Source organism: Rhinoraja longicauda, chromosome 23, assembly GCF_053455715.1.
Source record: "Rhinoraja longicauda isolate Sanriku21f chromosome 23, sRhiLon1.1, whole genome shotgun sequence".
Lineage (NCBI taxonomy): Eukaryota > Metazoa > Chordata > Chondrichthyes > Rajiformes > Arhynchobatidae > Rhinoraja > Rhinoraja longicauda.
The window spans coordinates 13923919-13946599 of record NC_135975.1 but is presented as its reverse complement, the minus strand read 5'-3'; the positions used below and the strand labels follow the sequence as shown (position 1 = coordinate 13946599).

Below are 22681 nucleotides of genomic sequence, written 5' to 3'. Positions count from 1 at the left end.
AATGTTATTCACTTCGCCTGTCAGTGGTCATAATGTTTTGGCTGATCAGTGTATATATATATTAGTTTACTGCACAAGGCACTATCCTAAAATTCACAGAATCAACCCCAGAATACCTTAACATTACTTTGATATTCCTTTTTATTGTAAACCAGGTGGCAGTTCTCATCTTAAATTAAAATTTAGTCACGATACTTATTTTCTGTTGAAAAATCTTTATTAATTCTGGTCGTAATCAATCCCAAAAAGTGTTCCAATATTTAAATGGGGAAACAATGTCAGCAAATCAAAAATAAACAATAATCTAAAGTTCACTGCACATCCAACACCTGTTGCTGGCAAGGAATGCATAAACTGCAAAATGAAATCATGCATTAATAGTCAATTAATTAGCAATTTAATCAATGTGCCTCTGCTGTTTTGCATCCATCAATCTCATAGGTCCTGCCATTATTTCATTTATCATCTGAAATGACAGCTATTCACAAGATAACTTGGATGAATCCACAAGATTGATTGAAAGTAAATGCTGATGACTGACTCATCATCAATAATTCACATGCTGTTTATTGTGCTGCATAGTAGCGATTCCCGAATTGGGAGTGTTTTGTTACATAAAATGTACACAAAATTGTGCATCTATTCAGAGTTGCTTGCAGTTGTTCAAGTCAATTTAAAAGTACTCAGCTGTTGGGAAAAGGAGATCTTTAGCAAGGTGTAAACTTGAGCCTCTGAGGATGCTTTCAACCATTGCACAGCTGCCTCACAGCTCCGCACTGCAAGCTCTGAGCGTTATCAAGGGTCAATACTCTAACACGTTGAGTGGGAACAAAGAAGGTGAACAATGCAAATTGAACAACTCATAATGCGCATTGGACTGTTAGTTTTGGAAAGACCATTATTCCTTTAATATCATGTTTCTAGCATGTTTGGCTCAAAAAGGCAGCTAACACCAGAGACCCACACCACACTGGCCACGCTCTCATTTCATTCCTGCCATTGGGAAGAATTCCTGTCATTGATTGAGCCTGAAACTGTAACGTCCAGGTTCCAGAGCAGTTTTTTCCCAACAACAATCAGGCTATTAAACACTACAACCTCCAAATAAGCTCTGAACTGTAGTGTGGGAGTTGGGGATTGGGGTTTTCTTTTGGTTTGGTTAGACCCGATGATGGACTGGGCAGTGTTCACAACTTTTTGTAGTCTTTTCCGTTCCTGGGCATTCAAGTTGCCGAACCAGGCCGTGATGCACGGGCTATTTCCGTGCTGTATAATCCCATGACACTCAGGATCTGTGCCTGAATCACTCAGCGTTAATGAGTGGGTGCAACAAGCAATTCGGAATACAAATAGTATGTTAGTCTTTACTACAAGACAATTGGATCTGAAGAGTAAAGTCATTTTACTGGTGAGATAAAATCTGAAATATTGTGTATGTGGATAACCCTCTAAGGGAAGGATATATTTGCATTAGAAATGGTGCAATGAAGATTCACATATCAATTTCTGGGATGTGCAAGGTAAGGGAAATGTTTATCCATTGAATGAGAGATTCAGTGAACTGTGGTGGGTTCCGAAGAGAGAAATAATTTCATTGAAACAAATAGAGTCTTAAGATGCTGAACAGAATGGATGCAAGAAAGATGTTTTCCCTGCCTGGATTGTCTAGAATCAGTGGTCTCGATCTCAAGGTCAAACAATTAAGACAGAGATGAAAATAAATTTACTCACCAAAAAGGGAATCACGAAATAAGGGGTTATTCCAAGATAGTGGCACAGGGGTCATAATTTTAATGAATGACGGAGCAGGGGCAAGGTGTTCGATGGCCTACTCCTGTTTCAATTCCTTCTATTTTTATGATAGATCTTAAGAAGACCTGACAATCATTTCCTGAGTACATCAGTCTGAAGCACTCTCTTAGCCTCACCTGCTTGACAATTGTAAGGGCAGCACAGTGATGCAGGTGGTAGAGCTGCTGCTTCACAGCGCCAGAGACCCAGGTCCCAGCCTGACCTTGTGTGTGTGGAGTTTGCACATTCTCAGTGACCAAGTGGGTTTCCTCCGGGTGCTCCAGTTTCCTCCCACATCCCAAAGACACGCGAGTTTAATTGGCTTCTGTAAATTTCCCCTCGTGTGTAGGGGGTGGATGGGAAAGTGGGATAACGCAGAACAAGTGTGAATGGGTAATCAATGGTCAGTGTGGACTTGGTGGGTTGAAGGGCTTGTCTCCATACTGTATCTCTAAACACTACACTGTGCACAATCAATAAAAGTTTCTGATGATCATTCCCTGGATATTTTAATCCAGAGAGCTCCTTGAAGAACATTCCTTGTGTGCATACAGGCAGCTCTCTGAGAATTGCTCCCTGTGTGCATCGGCTTAAAGAGCGAGTTAATTTGTAAACTGGACTGATGTGTGGAAGTACATTTGGAACAGTTTATCAGCCCCCATTATATGGAGAACATACTATAGATGCTAGAAATACTGCAAATCCCTTTTAAGAGTCATGAAAATGAAGTTAATTTTGTTATTTATCAGCTAAGAAGGCAAAGGGTTCTTCCTGAAAGCAATTTAAATTTGGAAATGTAACAGCGCAGTGGTAATCTTGCTCAAGGATTATCCCCTGTGCAAATTGTAATTTTATTAAATGGAATGAGAAAGAAGCTACCTTTCCCTAAATTTCTAGATGAAATGCTTTGAGGATAAGGATTTGAGTATAGGAGTAAAGAGGTCCTTCTGCAGTTGTACAGGGCCCTGGTGAGACAACATCTGGAGTACAGTGTGCAGTTTTGGTCTCCTAATTTGAGGATGGACATCCTTGCTATTGAGGCAATGCAGCTTCGGTTCACGAGGTTAATCCTCAAGATGGTGGGACTGTTATATGAGGAAAGATTGGAAAGACTGGGCTTGTATTCACTGGAGTTTAGAAGGATGAGAGGGGATCTTATAGAAACATAAAATTATAAAAGGATTGGACAAGCTAGATGCAGGAAAATGTTCCCAATGTTGGGGAGTCCAGAACCAGGGGCCACAGTCTAAGAATAAAGGGGAGGCTTGTCTGTTTGTTTCTATGTTAATTGTTTTTGTAAAGCGCTTTGAGCATGCGATAAGGCGCAATATAAAATAAATGGATTATTATTATTATTATTATTTAAAACTGAGATGAAAAAACTTTTTCACCCAGAGAGTTGTGAATTTATGGAATTCTCTGTCACAGAAGGCAGTAGAGGCCAATTCGTTGGATGGATTTAAAAGAGAGTTAGATAGACCTCTAGGGGCTAGCGGAATCAAGGGATATGGGGAGTAGGCACAGGTTACTGATTGTGGATGATCAGACATGATCAGAATGAATGGCGGTGCTGGCTCAAAGGGCCAAATGGCCTCCTTCTGCGCCTATTTTTTCTATGTTTCTATCCAAGAAGGGTCATATTGTACCCTTCATGGCAGAATCGGATTACTGGTAATCTAAATAAACCTGTCCGAATGGTAAATGGACTGAGATCCATTTACTGGGATTAAATGAGAAAAGTCACTTTTAGACATTATACTATGCTTGTGGCAAGGAATGTGAAATTTGAAAAATTTACATCCCAATCCTGTATCTTTTGCAGCATTTGCTACTAATGGCAGGATTTGCACAGTCCCCATTTGTCCTTGCTCCTGAGATCATATGGTGAAGGTTGGTTAGAATTTCAAACATGGTAATTTAGATTAATAAACAGTATTTTCAGACGCTCATTTACCTCATTTCTATTTTCACATCTGCAAGATTTCCTGTGCATTTAGAATGGTGATTAGTACGTGCAATGGGAGAGTAGATTAAGTCTTTGCAGCTAAACAGAATCTCTGCAGATGGCTGTTAAATTCACATTTAGTTTGTCCTCCATCAAGTTAAGCGTAAGTCCTTCAGGAGGAGGAACTACCCAACACATACCTGTTCTCTTGCCATGCCTTCTGTAATTACAAGGCAGAAAATCACTCCTCTCCCCTCTCCTTTTGGGCAGAAGATACTAAAGCTTGAAACCACATACCACTAGATTTAGGAACAGCGTCAGACCCACTGTTGAAGGACTAAGGAACAGTTACCTCATCGGGTAAGGATGAAGTCCTGATCTCCCAACCTACCTCAATGCAGACCTTGTACTTTTTTTGTAAACTGTAGCTGTTACGTTGTAATGCTGTAACACTATATTCTGTAACTTGGTATTTCTCTCTTTGTACAACCTATTGTACTTGTGTACGGCTCATGTATAATATGGTTTGACTGGAAAGCATACAAAGCAAGTTTTTTTACTCTTGGTACTCGTGATAATAATGAGCCAATACCAATAATCATTCAGATTTTAGTCAGCTTGTGAACTGCATCATTGCTAATACATTGGGGAAGTCCAGGAACTTGAGTTGCTGTAACACTCCACACACTCTACTGTGTATTCCAATATGCTCTCCTTCACAGGTCTGCACTCAATGTTAATTTAATGTCATTATTTTCCCTTAATCAGTTAAGATAACAGAGTATCATCATGATTGTTCAGAAGGTTTTTTTTTCCACAAAGGGTGGTAGGTGTATAGAACAAGTTGCCAGAGAAGGTAGTTGAGGCTGGGACTATCCCAATGTTTAAGAAACTGTTAAGACAGGTACATGGATAGGACAGGTTTGGAGGGATATGGACTAAACGCGGGCAGGTAGAACAAGTGTAGCTGGGACGCACGCGTTGGAAGGTGTGGGGAAGTAGGGCCGAAGGGCCTGTTTTCACACATGATGACTCTATGATTAAGAGGCTCCTTCATTACTATCTGTCAGAGTGCCGTGGTGTTCAGCATTAGATGTAAAAACTGGCTCAAGGGCATTCAAAGTGGCTGATTTAAACTATTTGATTAAGTAATGTTTTGAAATACTGACCATATCTTAGATGGATTTCAAGTGATGTAGGGTAGAAAACCATGGGGTCATTGTCTCTAGGAGGATTTGAATTGCTCCAGGCAGCTACAATAGGTCCCCATCTCCAGGTGTGTCTCGATTCCCCACCACACGTGACAGCTGCCAACACCACAAACAAGCCAAACTACTTCTGCTGAAATGAGGGAAATTCCCAACAAAGCAGCCAGAACAGCCCATCTACATCCCTGAAAAGAGGTCCAGGGCACACATTTGAACCATCTTAGAGCACTGGTTAAATATGTGCTGCTTCTGCAATGCTGATTTTGGGGCTTAAACAGGGTCAAACCTATCCCATAGAGTGCATTGTAATATATGAGGAATATTCACACAGATATTTCACAATGCATCAGTGAAGCTTACTCATGTAGCTCACCACAGAAGGCATAAATCAATCTGCTTTACTTTCTCAAAATGCTTCACATTTAAAAACAATTTACCAGCTCTCGTGGACCATATGGTTCACAGAATGTAATCGCATTGCCATGCATTATGATCCCGCACTGATCACCCACTACACAATGGCTGCATTCAAACCTGGAGAAATGAGACAAAGGAAGATTGTATTAATTCACATGAGGGTTGACTTTGCACCTCATTCAATATTTTAAAAAACAAAGAATCAATTGTATTTACTTAGCACCTTCCCCATCCACACCCCCCCCCCCCCAAAAAACCCCACCAACCAATGAATAATCTTCAAAGGGCAGCCACTGCTTGCACCTTGGCTAAACGCAGCAGTCAGATGCTCATAGGAAATTCCCACAAACAACAACAAAACGGAATAATTTTGAGGGTTTGAGGTAGCAATAATCTGATGAATTATATTTTGGGTCAGACACATGGCTTTGAAAGCAAAGACCTACTGTGACTGCTACACTGAAGTGTTGGTATGAATACTTGCAAAGGGGTGAAATACACTTGATCCACTGAGACCCAAGAACCACCAAAGCTGGGAGGAATGTCACTATCATAGACAGAGATTCACCAGGATCTTTATCATTGTAAGCCATAGTGGGAAGTTATCATTATAAATTGGGTTGATGTTTGAGACTTTCATATTTACAGCAAGTTGACTGTTGGCATTACACTGTAGGCCATGCACTAGGCTTCCATAAACAGTACAGCCATGGTGGTGTGATCTGGATGTGATTGTTGATAAAAGCATTTCCTAGAGTGCTGTGCTTGGAATTGTGTCGAGATATAACATTTAAGGAGGCCTTCACATTCCTCCTCTCATTATGATTTGAGGACCACTGTGTTAACTACCTGCTTCAATATCCTGCTATGAACAGCCATCTTTGATGCTTTTAAAACACAAAATGCGAGAGTAACTCAGCGAAACAGGCAGCATCTCTGGGAGACATGGATAGGTGATGTTTCAGGTCAGGACTCTTAAGACTTATTGTAGTTGGGGGAGAAATATGGAAAAGAGGTGGGGGCAGGACAATGTCTGGCAAGTGATAGATGGATACAGATGAGGGGAGTTTGGTTGACAGATGAATGGACAAAGGCTAGACTTGAAAAGGAGACAAAAAGGTGTAAGACAAGCAGAGGAGTGAAATGTGAAGCAAATATTGCATCTTCCTGCTCAAATATTTTTATTTCATGAAATTGCAAATATTGAACAGCTTTGGATGCACTGAATATTTTGGTAGAGGGCAGGTCTTTGCAAGTATTTTTTTTATTGTGGCAAACACATATGCAGTTCACAATGGCTAAAATTGTTTTTGCATGCATGGAGCTGTGTTTTTTTCTGTCTATTTTACCCCACTATGAGTGGCATTAGTTTCAGGCATTTCCACCCAACTTGCCCGTTTTCTGCCTTATGCTTGCCCATGTTGCTATCGTGTTTCTTTTTTATAAAAAACATCAAAATCTAACTTTTCAACTCTGTGTTGGATTGTCTCCTTTAACTCCTTTGCTTTTCATCGTGAAGCACCTGGAGGATGTTAACTGCAATAAAGTCACTACATAAAGTTATTGTTGCTTTGTGAGGTAGGTCGTCACTGAACAAATTAACTGATTCCAAGGATGTTTACATATTTTAACCAGCCACAGCAAAATTGACCTTGAAAATAACACATGGTCTGCTTCATAACAAATATTATGATAACTTAATTTAAAATGAGACTTTCAGGTCCCTCCAGACCACAGAGGTTAAGGGCTGCTCAATTTTTTTGTGTACACCTACCATAACTCTTCATTCAGTTTCAACTGTGGATGGGAATCAAAATCATCCCGGAGAATCACATTGGTATTGTGGATTTCAGCTAAGAAAGGAAATTCAGACTAATTAATAAACAATCCATCACAAAGCAATTTACTTTGCAAAATGTATGCTTAGCTTGTCTAACTCTGTCTCAAGAGCCCAGTCATTTTTTTCTCCTTATGAAAAGGCATGAGTAATCGTCAGTACAATTTACATTATGTGCTATGCTCTGGAGAGCCAGGCTTGCCTCTGTTCGGCTTGTGTTCAAAACCAGTTCTTTCAAGGACAAGATGTGGATCTCAGCCACGGAGGTTTGTGGATTTTTCATTTCCATGGCAACATTGATTTGTTATGGTTCCCTTCCTTTAAAATTTAAATGAATGGTAATGGTGACTCTGCATAGGACAGGGAAAATGGCTATTGCAATTCTCCGAGGGATGCAGGGTGTATTTTTGCATGTTATTATGCATGCTTACATTAGCATCCTATTGAGCTGTTTAGTCCTTCTCCTGATGCCTGTAAAACATTTATTGAGCATGGCACTGGTTATGTATGGCCTCTCGGAGAGTAACCTGCATAACCGAGCTAGTAATTCATTTTAATGAGTCTTCCGAATCAACACATGATTATATGAGTAGTTTCACTGAAAGAATGCAAAGGCTGCTATAACATGTGGGAACATCACTTCCAAAGCAACACTGGAATTCATACAAGCTAGAGAGTCAGCGCCACAAGTTACGATAACAGATATGGGAATTTAAATGACAAATTAATTGATTTCACTGTTGGCTACTTATATTCTGCCAAAGGGATTCTCCTGAACAATTACAGTTTTATCGTTCATAATGAAGGTAGCATTGAGGTTTGCAGTGTGTGGTTCCAGACCTGGAATGGGAAGATGATACTGGAAAGGCTAGCTCTCCCTCAGCTGCCACAAACATAATGGGCTGAATGGCCACTTTACGTGCCTCAAATTATGACTCTGTGGAGTCTTTCTATTTCTGGCAATTAGTGTCAGCAGAAACTGCTCTAAGTACAGTACTGATGGAATCAGAGTGAAACACCCTGAATATTACCACATAAATCTGATTTAGGACGTCATCAAAAATAAACCCTCTACCACAGCGATGTGTTTCTTCCACCAATCACCCTGTGGCTTATGTGACTCAAATGCCCTATTTAACTTACTCCTTTCAAATGTAAATACTGAAACATGAATACCCCCTTCACCTGGTAACCATGAAGGTTAAGTGATAAATATCAGGAATGGGAGCACTACTTTCAGAAGCAGGCAAGTTCAGATTTATTTTATTTTAGTTTTTATTTAGTATTTTAAACGTATTTTACTAGATTGAGAAATGGTGGATAAATTGCCCGGCAAAGTCAGCAGGGTAAAGGTTTGTGGAGCCTTCACTGAATTGCTTAACATGGCAGGTTGGTGGGTGTGGCCACCGCCTCTGGAAGTGGCTCTGGAGGGAGGTGATTAAAACTCGCTCCCCACTGGGAATTCCAGGTCTACCATTGTGTTGATCCTCCAGCTAAAGTCTCATCTTCCTAGTGCCGACAATAACTGTCCACACCCTCAGATGGCCCAAACAGCAAGTCAGATCTGAGTAATGGAATGATTATTTGAGTGTTCCAATGGCTTGCCTCATTGCGTGGTAGGCTTGTTATATCTCTTTGTTGCAGGTCTCCAGAGATTTGTAATTGGGTATAGGAGTTACAGATACAAGGGTTACCAGCTGGGCATTCTCTCAGCATCTTCAAACAGGATCTGCAAACCACTCCTGAGCAAAAGCATCGGGGTCCTGGAAAATGGTTACTTTTACGTAAAGTGATATTGTGGTTATATTAGGCGGTCTTTTCGGTTTACATTTGTAAACTGAGTGTAATAGCCTAGTTAGGTTTTGTACAACACACAAGCGTCTCAGAATAAAACAGCATTTAACTGTACTTATAGTAGGATCAATGAGAATAACGGATCCACAGACTGCGAAAGAACTAAATAGTCTCCATCCAGATACTTGTTTTCTTGATGAAGCTAATCAGATGAAATTAATCATCTCACTATTAACTGAGATGATTAACCTCATCTGGTTAACTTCATCTCACAACTATTAATTGTACTGTTTATTGAGGGGCTCTTCTCTTATCACCGTGCAGACATCTGGTTGTAGATTGCAGCAAATTCTGTGTTATTGTTTGAGTTACCAGCACGAGAGATTGATGAAATCTTTATCCACAAGAAGATATTCACACTAATTAGCTGGCTGGGGGGCAATGACACATTCTATCACATATTTTGAAAATTTTGTCAAAGATCAAAAATGATTAATCAACAAAGAGGAATTTTAAGAATTAATATTACATGTCCCCAAGATAAAAGGGATCGTGTGGTATTAATACTCAAATTCTTCAGATATATCTGAAAAAGTTGGAGCAAATTTTCATTACACAAAGTTACTGGAAAGCTCCAGACACTATTTATTGTATTGTTAATATTCTCACTTACCCAGCTTTGGCCGCAGGGGAGACTCAGTGGGAGCTGTGAGGTAAGAATAGTTAAGTTGTGTTAACTGATAGGCACATTCTATATCCCCTCGATATAATAACTGTGTAAATTATTTACATGGAAGATTTCCATGGATAACGTTCTCTGGGGGAAAAAATCATAAATTTCAAGCTGTGGCAAGCTTGCTTCCTTCTCAACAAGTCAGTTGTTCGACAATTCAAAATAACTTTACTGACAGCGTGTAATAACTAAGGTTAGTTCATTTTGTGGTCAATTGTCTACACGTGACAATAAACTAAACTGAAGATTATCTATTTCACTTATGTGCTATGTTGATTTTTCTATAGATTACCTTAAACTAAAAGCATATTTAAAATAAAACCTGTTCACTTTGATTCAGATTGGATATTTGCAAAATGGGAAATTGATGTTACCTTGACCTTGTTGAGAAGCAAGAGAGTAAATCAAACAAACATAATACATCATCACACTACCCACCCACAGCATATGGTATTATAAAGTAAAATGCATGGCCATTGCAATTAGGCTTAAGCTTGCATTTCCTCATTAATTTACAAATCACCATTAAACACTCAATTAAACAAACTCACAGATGTTTTAAATTATAATTACTCATAGAAACAAAGCTGGAAGCCATGAGAATATAAAATATATAAGAATATAAAATAAGAATGCTCCACGTGAATGTGCAGGAAATGGAGGATATAAATCACATGCAGGCTGAAGGTGTGTTTGATTTGGCATCATGTTCAACAGAGACATCATGGGCTGAAGCACCTGTTCCTATGCTGTACTGTTTGATGTATTAAAGAATGCACAATGGCTCTATTAAATGTTATTACAACTTTGCGACTGCAGTCCATGTATATTTTTCCATTTTCACTTCTTTTCTCTCTTTTGTAAAGTGGTATGGAGCTACAGTGGTGCCCTTCCCACCACAAGACTTCAGTCAAAGGGCGATTTTTTTCATGGGGTAGCCCATATAGTGAAAACTACTGGATTATTTGACCATTTACAACAACACACCTGAGCCTGATATTCACCTCATAATGTCATACAGCATGGAAACAGACCTTTCGCCCAACTTGTCCACGCTGATCAGAATGTTTATCCAAGCTGGTCCCATTTGCCTGCATTTGGCCCACATCCCTCTTAACATTTTTTATCCATGTACCAGTCCAATGGGTTTTAAACATTGTGATTGTACTTGCCTCTATAGCTTTCCCTTGCAGCTCATTCAACATACCTACCTCACCCTGTGTGATAAAGTTGCCCGTCAGGCCCCTTTTATATCTCATCGTAAATTAATGTTCTCCAGTTTTACACTCTGGTATTCTGGAAGAAGACCAGGACCATCTGCCTTATCTACACCCCTTATGATTTTATATATCTCTATACGGTCACCCCTCAGCCTTCCACACTCCAGGTAAAATAGTCCCGTCTATCCAACCTCTCTGTATAACTGAAGCCCTCCAATCTTGGTAACATCCTTGTGGATCTTTTCTGCACCCTTCCTAGCTTAATTATATCATTTGATAGCCACAGCACACACCTTCACACAGAGTGTTCAGACCTGATCACTGGCATGAATATCCCCTATCCCAGTGGGAGTGAATACTCCTGGTTGCACCTCAGCTGCACCTCAGTTACTTCTTGTAACCTATTCTTGGCTTTTAATAACAGGCAGAGATGTTTTTAGCTTAAATCTACCATACTGTCATAAAGCAATAAAATAGAAGCATGAAAAACTGACAAGAAATTCATTTTGTATCACAGTATAATAATGTGACATTATGGATCATTAAAGACAGAATACATTTTAATAAAATTGCATACTAAAACATTTTTTTTTAAATGGCTCACAGATTACAATTGAGGTTGGAATCCAAATCCCATAATGCCAAAATTCACAGTATAATGAGTTCAAGTGAATTGTTTCAACCCATTTTGTTAGTGCAAAACTATCTGTAATTCATCAATAATTGACATTAAATGGCCCATTCAGAGGTTGGTGATGTTGGAAATATAAATTGTTGCAAAGTATGTTGGCAGACCAGTCTCGGGGAAGGATCACTCTACATATGGTTCATATTTTATCAGTGTTGGATTTATACTGGGTAGAAGATTAGACCTGGGGAATGGGTTGCAAAATGATTTTAAAATGTTCACTGCAGGAGAAAAAATTACAGAAATCAAAGCAAATGCATGTCAACTCCTGCTTCCAAATATTAAAGACACAGCCAGGTTATTGATCTGTCTCTGCCCCCATGGTCATCCGGCACACTTGACCCTGCATGAACCTATTTGCACATTACCTTGTTTCTTTTTTTTTTCTCCCTTCTTTTTGTTGTTTTTTGTTTTCGCCGTGTTTTATTTATTTTTTAGCATCGATATGGAAATGGCATTCTTAATTTTGTTGTACTTGTTCAATGACAATAAAGATATATGGTATTGTATTGTATTGACTACTGCCTCATGATCTGCCCTGGGCCAGTGACTATCCCAGGCTGGTAGCAAGTCACAGTAACACAGGGTTAAAACCACAGGTGAGGATAAGAGTTTATTCCAAACATAGAAACTGAAGTTCAAAATTTTGGAACTACACAACTGGTCTTTTAACAGTAATGATGGGAAAGGTTAAGTAACTGGTCGGAAGTTTACAGCAGTAACGGTGCTATATCTACTGAGGTTTGCTATCACTCCTCCATGCGACTGGCAACAACTTTGGAATTTCAGTACACACTTAGTTTAAGATTAAAATCCCAGTTATCGACAGTGATTCTGTACATTTCCATCAGTAAAACTAATTGAAGCTTTCCCTGCATTTAGGGAAATTCACTCAAAATATCATGAATTTCAAATATTTATGATCTCGTCCTTTTTAAAAAGCTGTTCTTCTTTGTATCAAATTTTAAGTGTGAACTTTATGACAGTTTGAATTTTAATTATCACTTATCAAACTATCTGTCCCTAAAAATTTGTAAGTTTTGTGTATTGTAATTTCCATTGTTCTTTGAGGTTTTTTTATGGCTTTTTAAAAGTTTATCCTTTAACTTCCAGAGATAGCTGATTTTGTGAGGAGGTTTCTTCAAAGTCAGTGTTCAGCTTTTGTTGCTTCGCTGCTGACTGCAAATTCTGGGCCAATTTTTCGGAGCAGTGTGTGGGGTGTGCGTGTGTGTGTGATGCAGTGAACAGAAAAGGAAAAGCCATTTCCATTGATAGAAAAAATGGTGACGAGATTTAAACCAATTGACTTTAAAGAAAAGTAATAAGAACTGTCATAAATAATGGTGGAAGCACCTTCAAAGTTGCTTTTAAAAGAGAATACTTAGAAAAGAAAATTTGCAGAGTGTGGGGAATGTGGCTAGGAGTTTATTGCTTCAGCACAGGAGGATGAGGGGTGATCTTATAGAGGTGCATAGAATCATGAGGGGAATAGACAGGGTAGTTGCTCAGATTATTTTACCCAGAGTTGGGGAATCAAGAACTAGAGAACATAAGTTTAAGGTGAGAAGGAAAAGATTTTAAAGGAATCTGAAGGGAAACTTTTTCACACAGAGGGTGTTGGGTATATGGAATGAGCTGCCAGAGGAGGTAATAGGGCAGGTATTATAACAAAATTTAAAAGACATTTGGACAGATACGTGGACAGGAAAGGGTTTAAACGGATATTGCTCAAATACCGGCAGCTGGGACAAGTATAGATTGGGCAGCTTGCCCGGCATGGGCAAGTTGGGCTGAAGGTCCAGTTTCCATGTTGTATGACTTTAACTACACAGTACTATCCCATTAGAGTGCTTGCGCCTTTCTTATTTCTAAGCTCTACCCATATTGCCTCAGTGTACAGCATGTCCTCTGAGTACTTCTAGCAACAATCTCCCTGATTAGTAGCGGAACTCCTCCACCTCTTTACCTCCCTCTCGATCATGTCAAACATTGAAACCCCAGAACAAACTTGCAAGGATATTGGTCCACCTCCAGTTCAGATGCAACCCATCCCTCTTGTACAAGTCATCTCTGCCCCAGAAGAGATCTCAATAGTCAAAAAATCGGAATCCCTGCCCCCTGCACCAAATCCTGAGCTATAAAATCACTTCATGCAATATTTAAAACTTTTATCAACTATTTAAAAGAAACACCATTTTGAAAGTATTATCTAACTAAAATATGAAATAAAGCGACATTGCAGTAATATAGTGATAAATTAAATATTAATATTTTAAATAATAAATTCTCCAGGTTGAGTTGAGAGAGCTTTTTCCATCCCCTTCTATAATCATGTTCCATTCTAGGTTTAAACAAAATCCCATTAAATGTTTCAATGTGCTGCTTTAGAAGATTTCATTAATTTTAAATGATATATGAACATTTGTTTTTATTCACTGCAAATGATTCATTTTTCATAATTTTCAAACTGTGACATTTTGAAACATTTTTCAAGATTGAATTTCATTTTACTAATATGATCATTTACAGCCAACTGCCTTTGAAGCCAAAAGCCTAGAACATCCATCATCCCACCGATGTCATTTACATACATGCTACCCACAACACATTAAATTATGATCAGTGACAGGCATTTCTAGATACTCAGTAAGTGTTTTGCATGTGTGGACATATGTTTACGTTAAGAAATATTATGCTTGCAGGAAATATTGCCTGATGTTTAGTGTGGGGACTGGTGAGACGGCCGATCAGAGAGAGTGACCGAGGGAAGGTTGAGTTTCAATGTACAATCCCTCTACCTACAATGGGCATGACAGGATTAACGTGAATGTTTCCACTTTACACAGTGGCAGTAAAGCTGCAAATAAAAACAGCCCGTGGCCAGTTTAACTTCTTGCCGGCACTAAAAATCCAAGGGTAAAATTTTGACATTAGCAGGAAGAAATTGGAATAGTCTCTCTTTGTGGATTTCTTTCCTGTTGTGTTGTTACTTTGCTTTCTTCTCTTCTCCCAGTCAAATATATTTTTTCTAGATAAACCAGGTTTTGTCTGTGTTCCAATTACTTGGGGATTGTGAGGCAAAAGAATCTCAAATGTAATTGACAACTGATCCATAAAACATTAGCTGGAAGGAAGTGCCATTGGTCCCCGCAGGGTTTTCACCTTTAATCAATCCCGTTGAGGTGAAAACCTGCTTTAAACCCGCTCAGATGTGAAGCACACGAGAGATAGATGGCTTGTTATTTTCTCCAGGTTGAGTTGAGAGAGCTTTCTCCATCCCCCTTCTATAATCATGGGACTTGCAGGTGAGAGCTGAGAGCTCTACGCCAATTTAACATAAAACATCCTTAAGTTTTATATTTATGAAGAGCACATTAACATAAGGGACAAAACCTATTAAACTTTTATTAGGTAGAATTTCATAATCATGTTCAGAGAAATTGTACCTGTTAAATAATTAACTTTCGAAATTAACTATTACGATCAGGAAACAATGAAACATTTATGTCTGAAAAAAAATTACATCTAAGCCCGAATACATTTATTAAAATGCCAAAATACAAGAGAAAGTGCTTGGTATAAAAGTTTAATGTCTCCAGAATAAATTTTCCAAATTCTTTTTGTACTCAATAGGCTTTCAGTAACTTGCCCTGGGTTATCACATTGAATGAATTGTAATTCTCATTCAGCCAACTGCTTGCCAATATTTTAGGATGTTATTAAGAGTCCATGGCCTGGTCTTTAATGAGCTGTCGGCTGAAACACTCATAATCCCCAAGTATACTTAATTCTGCACATTTCATTTTCACTGATAATTAAAGATTGTAGCTGACCACAAATTTTAATTGCTATAAATCTAGGGAACATTCCTGGTCTGCTGAGGTTATAGATCAAAGAGTACAAGAAGAACATATTTTCTGTACAACTAAAAATGCTTTTTAACAAAGACAAATGGAAATGTTTAAATTCTACAATATGTTTGTTTATGAGCTAACAGGCAACTACAGGAGTGATTTGACTAAAGTTTATTATTGGCATTAGTCTACAGTCTTTGCAACACATTAAATTAAAGATGCAAATGGAATTTAATTTTTTTCTGTGGGAAGAACTCTGATTCGTTATTTCATTTACTCATGAAAAATGCACTTTTTTTCAATCAATGAAAATCAAAAATCTCCAAATCTGAAACAAAATCTGGAAATAATCAGCTAGTCAGGCAGCATGTGTGGAAGAAAATAGTTATTATTCCAGCTTGATGCCCCTTTTGACATCAGCATGGTATACCATTAGAGTTGCTGCCTTTGAGATCCAGGGACCCGTTTCAAGTGCTGCCTGTGTGGAATTTGTACATTTGCCCTGTGACTGAGGATTGCTTTGGTTCTTCCCACATCTGAATGATTTGTAGTTTGGAAGGTTAATTGGCCACTGTAGGTTATATAGGTGAAGTCAATGGGGGGGTGGGGGAGTGGCGCGTTTACGTGATGGACTTTGAATGAGCCAAAATTGAGCATGTCAATTTGGGGGCCGGTTAATCCTAAAGATTAGCAAATCTTTTACAAAGAAACGTACTTGCGGGAGGTGTTCTGTAGTTAACCTGTTCCATTATCATTTTGAGAATCGGAAACACAAATTTTAATTACTACGATGCTTGAGCTCTGTTTCAAAAGATGTTTTTAACCTTGTGATTTCATGTAAAGCACAATACAAAAGGAATGCTTTGAACGTACAAGTGTGATCAATATTCTACCAGGGTTTACCTGGATATATCACCAGGCATGAGAGTTGCAATTTGAGTTCACACTGATTTACAAATCATCACAGCGTGTAACTGGTGTACACAGTATTACAAAACTATTCACTGGAAATCTGACATGGCCCAACAGAATGGGAGGATGCAGATCTGAATCAATTATTATATGTATTCTGAACTGTCACAATAGAGGAGTCATTGGGCAAGATCACGTTTCCTCGGAAAATTAGAGGGTAACCTCTTATATGTCAAGCTGAATTTATTTTCCAAGCATCAATGGTGCAACCATGGCTGCAGATCGCCCTTTTAGATGCAGTGCTTCATTGGGTAATTAGATCAAATAACTGAGAAAATATCTTTAAGAATAGGATAGGGGCATTGTCGACCTATTTAATGATTTATATAGTGAATAATTTAGCCATAAGATGATGGGTGGGTCAATTGCCAGCCTGGAGTGTGGTGAATTTGACATTAGTCAAGGCAGTAGGGAAATCGATCCTAGGTTAAGGAGAGGAACAACGAGCCAGTCCTCCTGCTTTTTATCACATTGTTTGATTCAGGTTTGCGGGTAGGAATACTATAAATGTATTATGCTATAATGTCTCCAAATGTCAAATAGTCTTCTCTCTGACCAAGTTTGAACATGAGTAATGGTCATTTGGGCAGTTTTGCCTTTGGATTTACTCAATTAAGGATTCTACATCAATGGTTAGTTACAATGAGAAAAGGAAAACTAAAGCCTAGCAAATCCAAAATATAACCAATTGTGTTATTCTCTGTGTAATCGATGACATTATTTTTTTACAAGAAAAGAATAACCACAATGCAATCCAGATATGCAACATGGTTTAAAATAAACTTGCACAATGGGCATTTGATTTTTGAAGTCACAGCCTTTCTCTTACCTCCTTGTTCACACAACTGCTGAACCAGTGCATCCTTGAATATGATTTGACCCCTCTGTGTAGCTGTGGCCCTTGTAAAATAAGAAAGAAAACGTTACATATCAGTTTATTATTTTCTAATCCAATGTTATATAATTCAAATTATATTGTTAGATACTATAATGAGACATCATTTCATATGCCCTACCTATTCGCCTATCATCCCACTTGCAATCAATAGAAAATGCAAGACCCCTGTGAGACTCTGCTTGATCTTATAACTTCTTTCTAAACCTGAACAAAACTGTAAATTGTTCAATATTACACGTGCATATAAAGAACACACAGTGCCAGAGACCAGGAGTCGATCTTTACCTCGGAAGCTGTCTGTATGGAGTTTGCACATTCTCCCTGTGACCGTGCAAGTTTCCTCCGGGTGCTCTGGTTTACTCCCACATCCCAAAGACGTGCCCTTTTGTAAGTTAATTGGCCTCTATAAATCACCCCTAGTGTGTAGGGAGTGGATGCAAAATTGTTATAACATAGAAAGTGTGAATGGGTGATCGATGGTTGGCGTGGATTTGGTGCGCCAAAGGGGCTCTTTCCATGTTGTATCTGTAAACTAAATATACATCACAGACAACAAGACTCTAACATTGTAAACGTAAAAAGAAAAACATGAATTTTGTTAACTTAAATTTGTTGTTACTAATTGAAAGTATTCTTTCACTGTGTGCTGTATTTGTATATTTTCTGGTATTTAGCAAATTATTTGAATAGTACTTGAGTTTTCTCCAAAGCATATGTTGAAATGAAGGATAAGAAAAACAGGACAAGCTGTTTTGAGGAGCAAGTTAGATTACCTGAATACTAATGGTCTTTCTTTACCATTTGATCATCTTCTCTACTCTTTTTTTAATCTGAGATGGCCTCTGCACTTTTGACTTAACATTTTCAATAATAAATAAAACTAAACAGATTAAAAAACCTGTCAAACAACACTTGAATTATTCAGACACTATCTGACAACCACGAGTGCTTACATGGGGAATACCACTAACATTAGTGCACTGGGATTTACAAATGCTTCCATATCAAGGTTGCATCTCATGATTTAATCAAAAGCTGTACTTCTCATGACATCTGTGATGTTCTAAATTATGGGCTTCTGCCCTCTGCATATCCAAGGCTCTTGCACAAGCAGGAATGAATAACTCTATAGGAATGCTGGGGTCAGACAGCATCTGTAAATTCTTTAACAATCAGTGGCCAGTCACAGTGCCAGGCAAGTTGCTTTCTTTCCGAATTCCATCAACGAATGATGTTTGAGTCAGTAAAAGAAACAAAGTCCTTAATTTTGCTTCATACTAAGACGGGAAATACTGTGTGCTGCAAAATCAGAGAATTATTTGTTAGGTACACAATCAGTTATTACATCAAGGGCTAGTCCTTTTTTACATCTTAGTAGTTCCTCTTTAATTCTGCTGGTGTTGTAAAATTCAATGGATTGTATCACGAATGGTTGCAGTGTCTAAAAGTTCAGGCATTTCACAGTTGTAGGCGTGTGTGAGCTGATTACATCTGGTCATCAATCTCTGCTTTAGTCAACTTTAATCCTTTAGGAAACCTGCATCATGAGACATCATAGCCACTATTTACAACAACAGTAGAGAACCAATCTTTTCTCAATATGCTGTAACACTATATTCTGCAATCTGGTATTTTTCTCTTTGCAATACCTGTTGTACTTATGTGTGGCTTGATTCTACTCCTGTGTAGTATGATTTGATTTAAGTGAATAACCTGCAAACAAATGCTTTTCACTGTATCTTAGGTACACATGACCCCAATAAACTAAGATCATTACCAAAGCTTATGAAATGAATGGCTAATATTTCACTGCATTAATATCATAAGTGCTCTCTCAATCTGCCATAATCCACCCTTTATCAATCCACATATAATCCGACCTCAATCACAAATTGTGTGTTGGGGAATAACATTAGCACCTGCATAAGAAGCAACCCGTGTTAAAAGGCAGGGGCAAAACAGGGAGCAAGGAAGGTTGGATAGGCTAAACTGCATTTATTTTAATGCAGGAGGCCTGACAGGTAAGGGAATGCGCTCATGGCATGGATAGGCACATGGGATTATATTATTTCAGAAATATGATTAACAGATGGCTGAACTAGCGGCATGTTTTGAAGTACAGATCCTATAGGCGTGTTGGAGGTAAGTGAGGAGGGTGAATTGTGTTTTTGATTTGGTCTGGAAGATTTGAGTTCTAAAGAGAGTTGGACAGGCTGGGTCTTTTTCCTCTCGACCATAGGATGCTGAATGGAAGCCCGACATAAGTTAATAAAATCATGACGTAAATAAATAACCGAGTGGTCATGGTCTTTTCCACAGTACAAGGGAGTCTAAAGCTGGTGATCATTGGTTCAAGATGAGAGGGGAGAGATTTAAAAGGGACTTGGACAGTAATCTTTTCACACAGAGGGTGGTGCACATATGGAACGAGCAGACAGAGGAAGTGTTGGAGACTGGAACAATTACAACATTTGAAAGATACAAAGACAGGAAAAGTTTTGAGGAATATGGGGCAGATGCAGGCAAATGGGACTAGCTCAGCTTGGACGAGTTGGGGCGAAGAACCAGTTTCTGTGTGGAATAGCTTGACAACTTCATCAGTGAGGTCAAAGTTCCCTACAAACAGTCCTGAGCGATCTGTTATATCAATCTGTACAACAGGAACGTGTAAGTATTTTCTCCATTTCAAAGCTCATGACAAAGCACTGCTTCTCCAACAATGCAGCACCCCCTCAGTACTCCAATTAAAATTTCTAGTAGGACAATAATTTAGAGCTGGATATTTGATTCAGATAGTTGAGATTTACCAAATAAATAAAACTGATGTATTCAATGGCAGAAAATGGTGGAAATAATCAGAGCATTCGTGACATACGAAACAGAGGACAAACTTTCCTTTGAGGTGGAAACAATTAAGGATGTAACAGGTTTCAAGCAAATTCAGAAATGGCAGACTGGTCAAGGGGAGGTAATAAACAAAAGGACAAAGTCTGTGATAGAGTAGAAAGCAGGTGTAAATCAATGATAAATTGAATGGCAATCAATGCACAGTAAAGGGGGATGAACTAATAATAATAATAATAATAATTTCCTTTATTCGTCCCACGCCGGGGAAAATTAAAAGGTGGGACAAGAGGAGACACGGTTGGTTACAGAAATTTGGGAAATAGCAGCTCTGGTTACAATTTAACATTTTTGAACTCAAGCTGATCTTATGGTTATTTAGACTCATGATAGACTTTTAACTTGATATTGACAATGAACACAGCTGAGATACATACTCACGAAAGCAGTGAATATGGCTTATGTATTTATAACCACTGACATTATACAAAGTGCACAAAAGTAAATCCATCATGTCAGTTCTTCAGAATTAATAACTTTATGCGATGCTTTAATGCATCTTTTTCTATTAGCTGCACAGCAAAGCTCAGTAATAAATATTCAAGTAACAAGGGGCATGGAATTATCCAACTAAGTTACTCTATATTTGGGTCAAATTCATTTAGCAGCCTGTCTCCCGTTTGACTTACTGAATATTGATTATTCTTTCCCTGGAAGCATGAGACTGTTGGAGAGGGACAATGATGTGTAATACATCATGTCACACTATCTTTGGAAAGGATATTGGTTCAAAACATAAATCCAACTTTGATTTTCATCACTCAACAAATGTGCGCATTTCCATTCTTACATCTACCTACCTTTCTTGATTCATTGCTAACTCGCGGCTGAACCCTCTTTAATGCTTATCATATATCCTTAATACATCCACTTCACTAAACAACAAATTAATTAGATTTGACCAGGGCAGGACATACCATGAATATGTACACTAGAGTCAGCTCACTATTTAAATACTTATTTTTAATTGTTGTTAATTTCCAATAAGTAATGTTGATGCAAGAGTTCTGAATAAACTTCAGACATGTTGAACATAGACCAGGAGTCAGAGCAACTTTTCATCTACTTTGATGCAGAAATTTTAAGCATTGTTAAGCATTTTTTCATTTTTATGTTTCCAAACAATAAAATGGTTTGAAAAATGGACAATATCCCCCAATTAAACATGAAAGGAATATGCATGGATTAGAATGTGTGACCAGGCTTACACCATAATTGGTTTACAAAAAAAGGTCAATTGCAGCCTTATTTTTCAGTGATATTACCAATAACATTCAAACTGTCAGGTGCTACTTCCAAAGGGACATGGGCACAGCATTTCCATGTATCACTGTTCATACTATCTCAAAGTTACTGGATTCTCCAATTGCACATACCAGAATTGAATAAAGTAAAAATATTCCTTAACTCAGATCAACAACAAGAGCAAATTTCCTCAGTTCCATGTGTTACATTAACAAAGTCAAAATAAAAATTCTGGTTGTTTTAAAAAAAAAATTAGGCAGTTGCCTGGGATTGAGAATGACTTGCTTATACTCCAGGCTTTTGAGTTTTCCTGCTGGTTCCACCCATAGCAGGTTCCATGCACACGGCAACAAAATCTGGACACGTGGATTTCCAAGAAAGATGGGGAATTCACTGCTGTCATCCTGGATATACATCATGATTAGCCCAGCTATTTTCAGGGGCTACTGAACTTAAACCCCTGTGTCTTCACTGACACAGTGGAAAAGCTCAGCTTTAAATAAAGACGGCCTTCTGGAAATTGTCCTCTTGAATATATGAACTAATTGTCCTCACTATTCAATTCCTCATTTAATTTATTTTAGAATTCACATGTTTCCAACATGAGCTGATCTATTATGCATTGCTCAAAGTATTTGCAGTCAGAATAATGGTTTTGATATGATCATCCTTGTCCTTGAAAGCTCTGCTCAATTGCTCCCTTTAGGACAATGACATAACACATTTTGGCCTTCTTAAGATTTTCTGTCCATTGACTGGATTAGGTGAGGTAGCTTGCTGCTATCCTGGAATCAGAAAAGTTACCCTCACATTCAAAATATTTAGCATGCTCAATCTATTTTATAATTCAGCAAGTGCCTCACCAGAACTAATGGCATTTTTATCAAAATGTATTCATACATAATTTCTGCTTCATTCTTATAACTCGTTCATCTTCTCTTTGAAATATATAATTGCTGATTAACTGAGCACATATAATTTATTTTATTTGATCGTTGCATTATTCATCATTTTAATTTAGATATTTTTGAAAGATTTTAAAACATTTTACTTTCCAGAAGAAAGCTTGGATTCAACCACTGGATATCTTCAATAATTTCAGTGGCACCAGAATCTGGCTGACCATTGGTGTTTTTACTTGATCTGGTATATATTTCTCTCACCACCTGGCTGTG

General features: G+C 38.2%; 1 protein-coding gene across 3 annotated transcripts in view; it reads right to left on the bottom strand.

Moving 5' to 3' along the window:
- Nucleotides 1-22681, bottom strand: part of reln (reelin) — a 247689-nt gene that overhangs the window by 161326 nt on the left and 63682 nt on the right. For all 3 annotated transcript variants that reach the window (XM_078419695.1, XM_078419696.1, XM_078419694.1), the window contains 4 exons: nucleotides 17289-17359; nucleotides 9666-9698; nucleotides 7136-7214; nucleotides 5382-5478 (listed from right to left, as the gene is read on the bottom strand). In XM_078419695.1, coding sequence (XP_078275821.1) covers nucleotides 5382-5478; nucleotides 7136-7214; nucleotides 9666-9698; nucleotides 17289-17359 — 280 coding nt within the window. The remainder of the gene's footprint in view (nucleotides 1-5381; nucleotides 5479-7135; nucleotides 7215-9665; nucleotides 9699-17288; nucleotides 17360-22681) is intronic.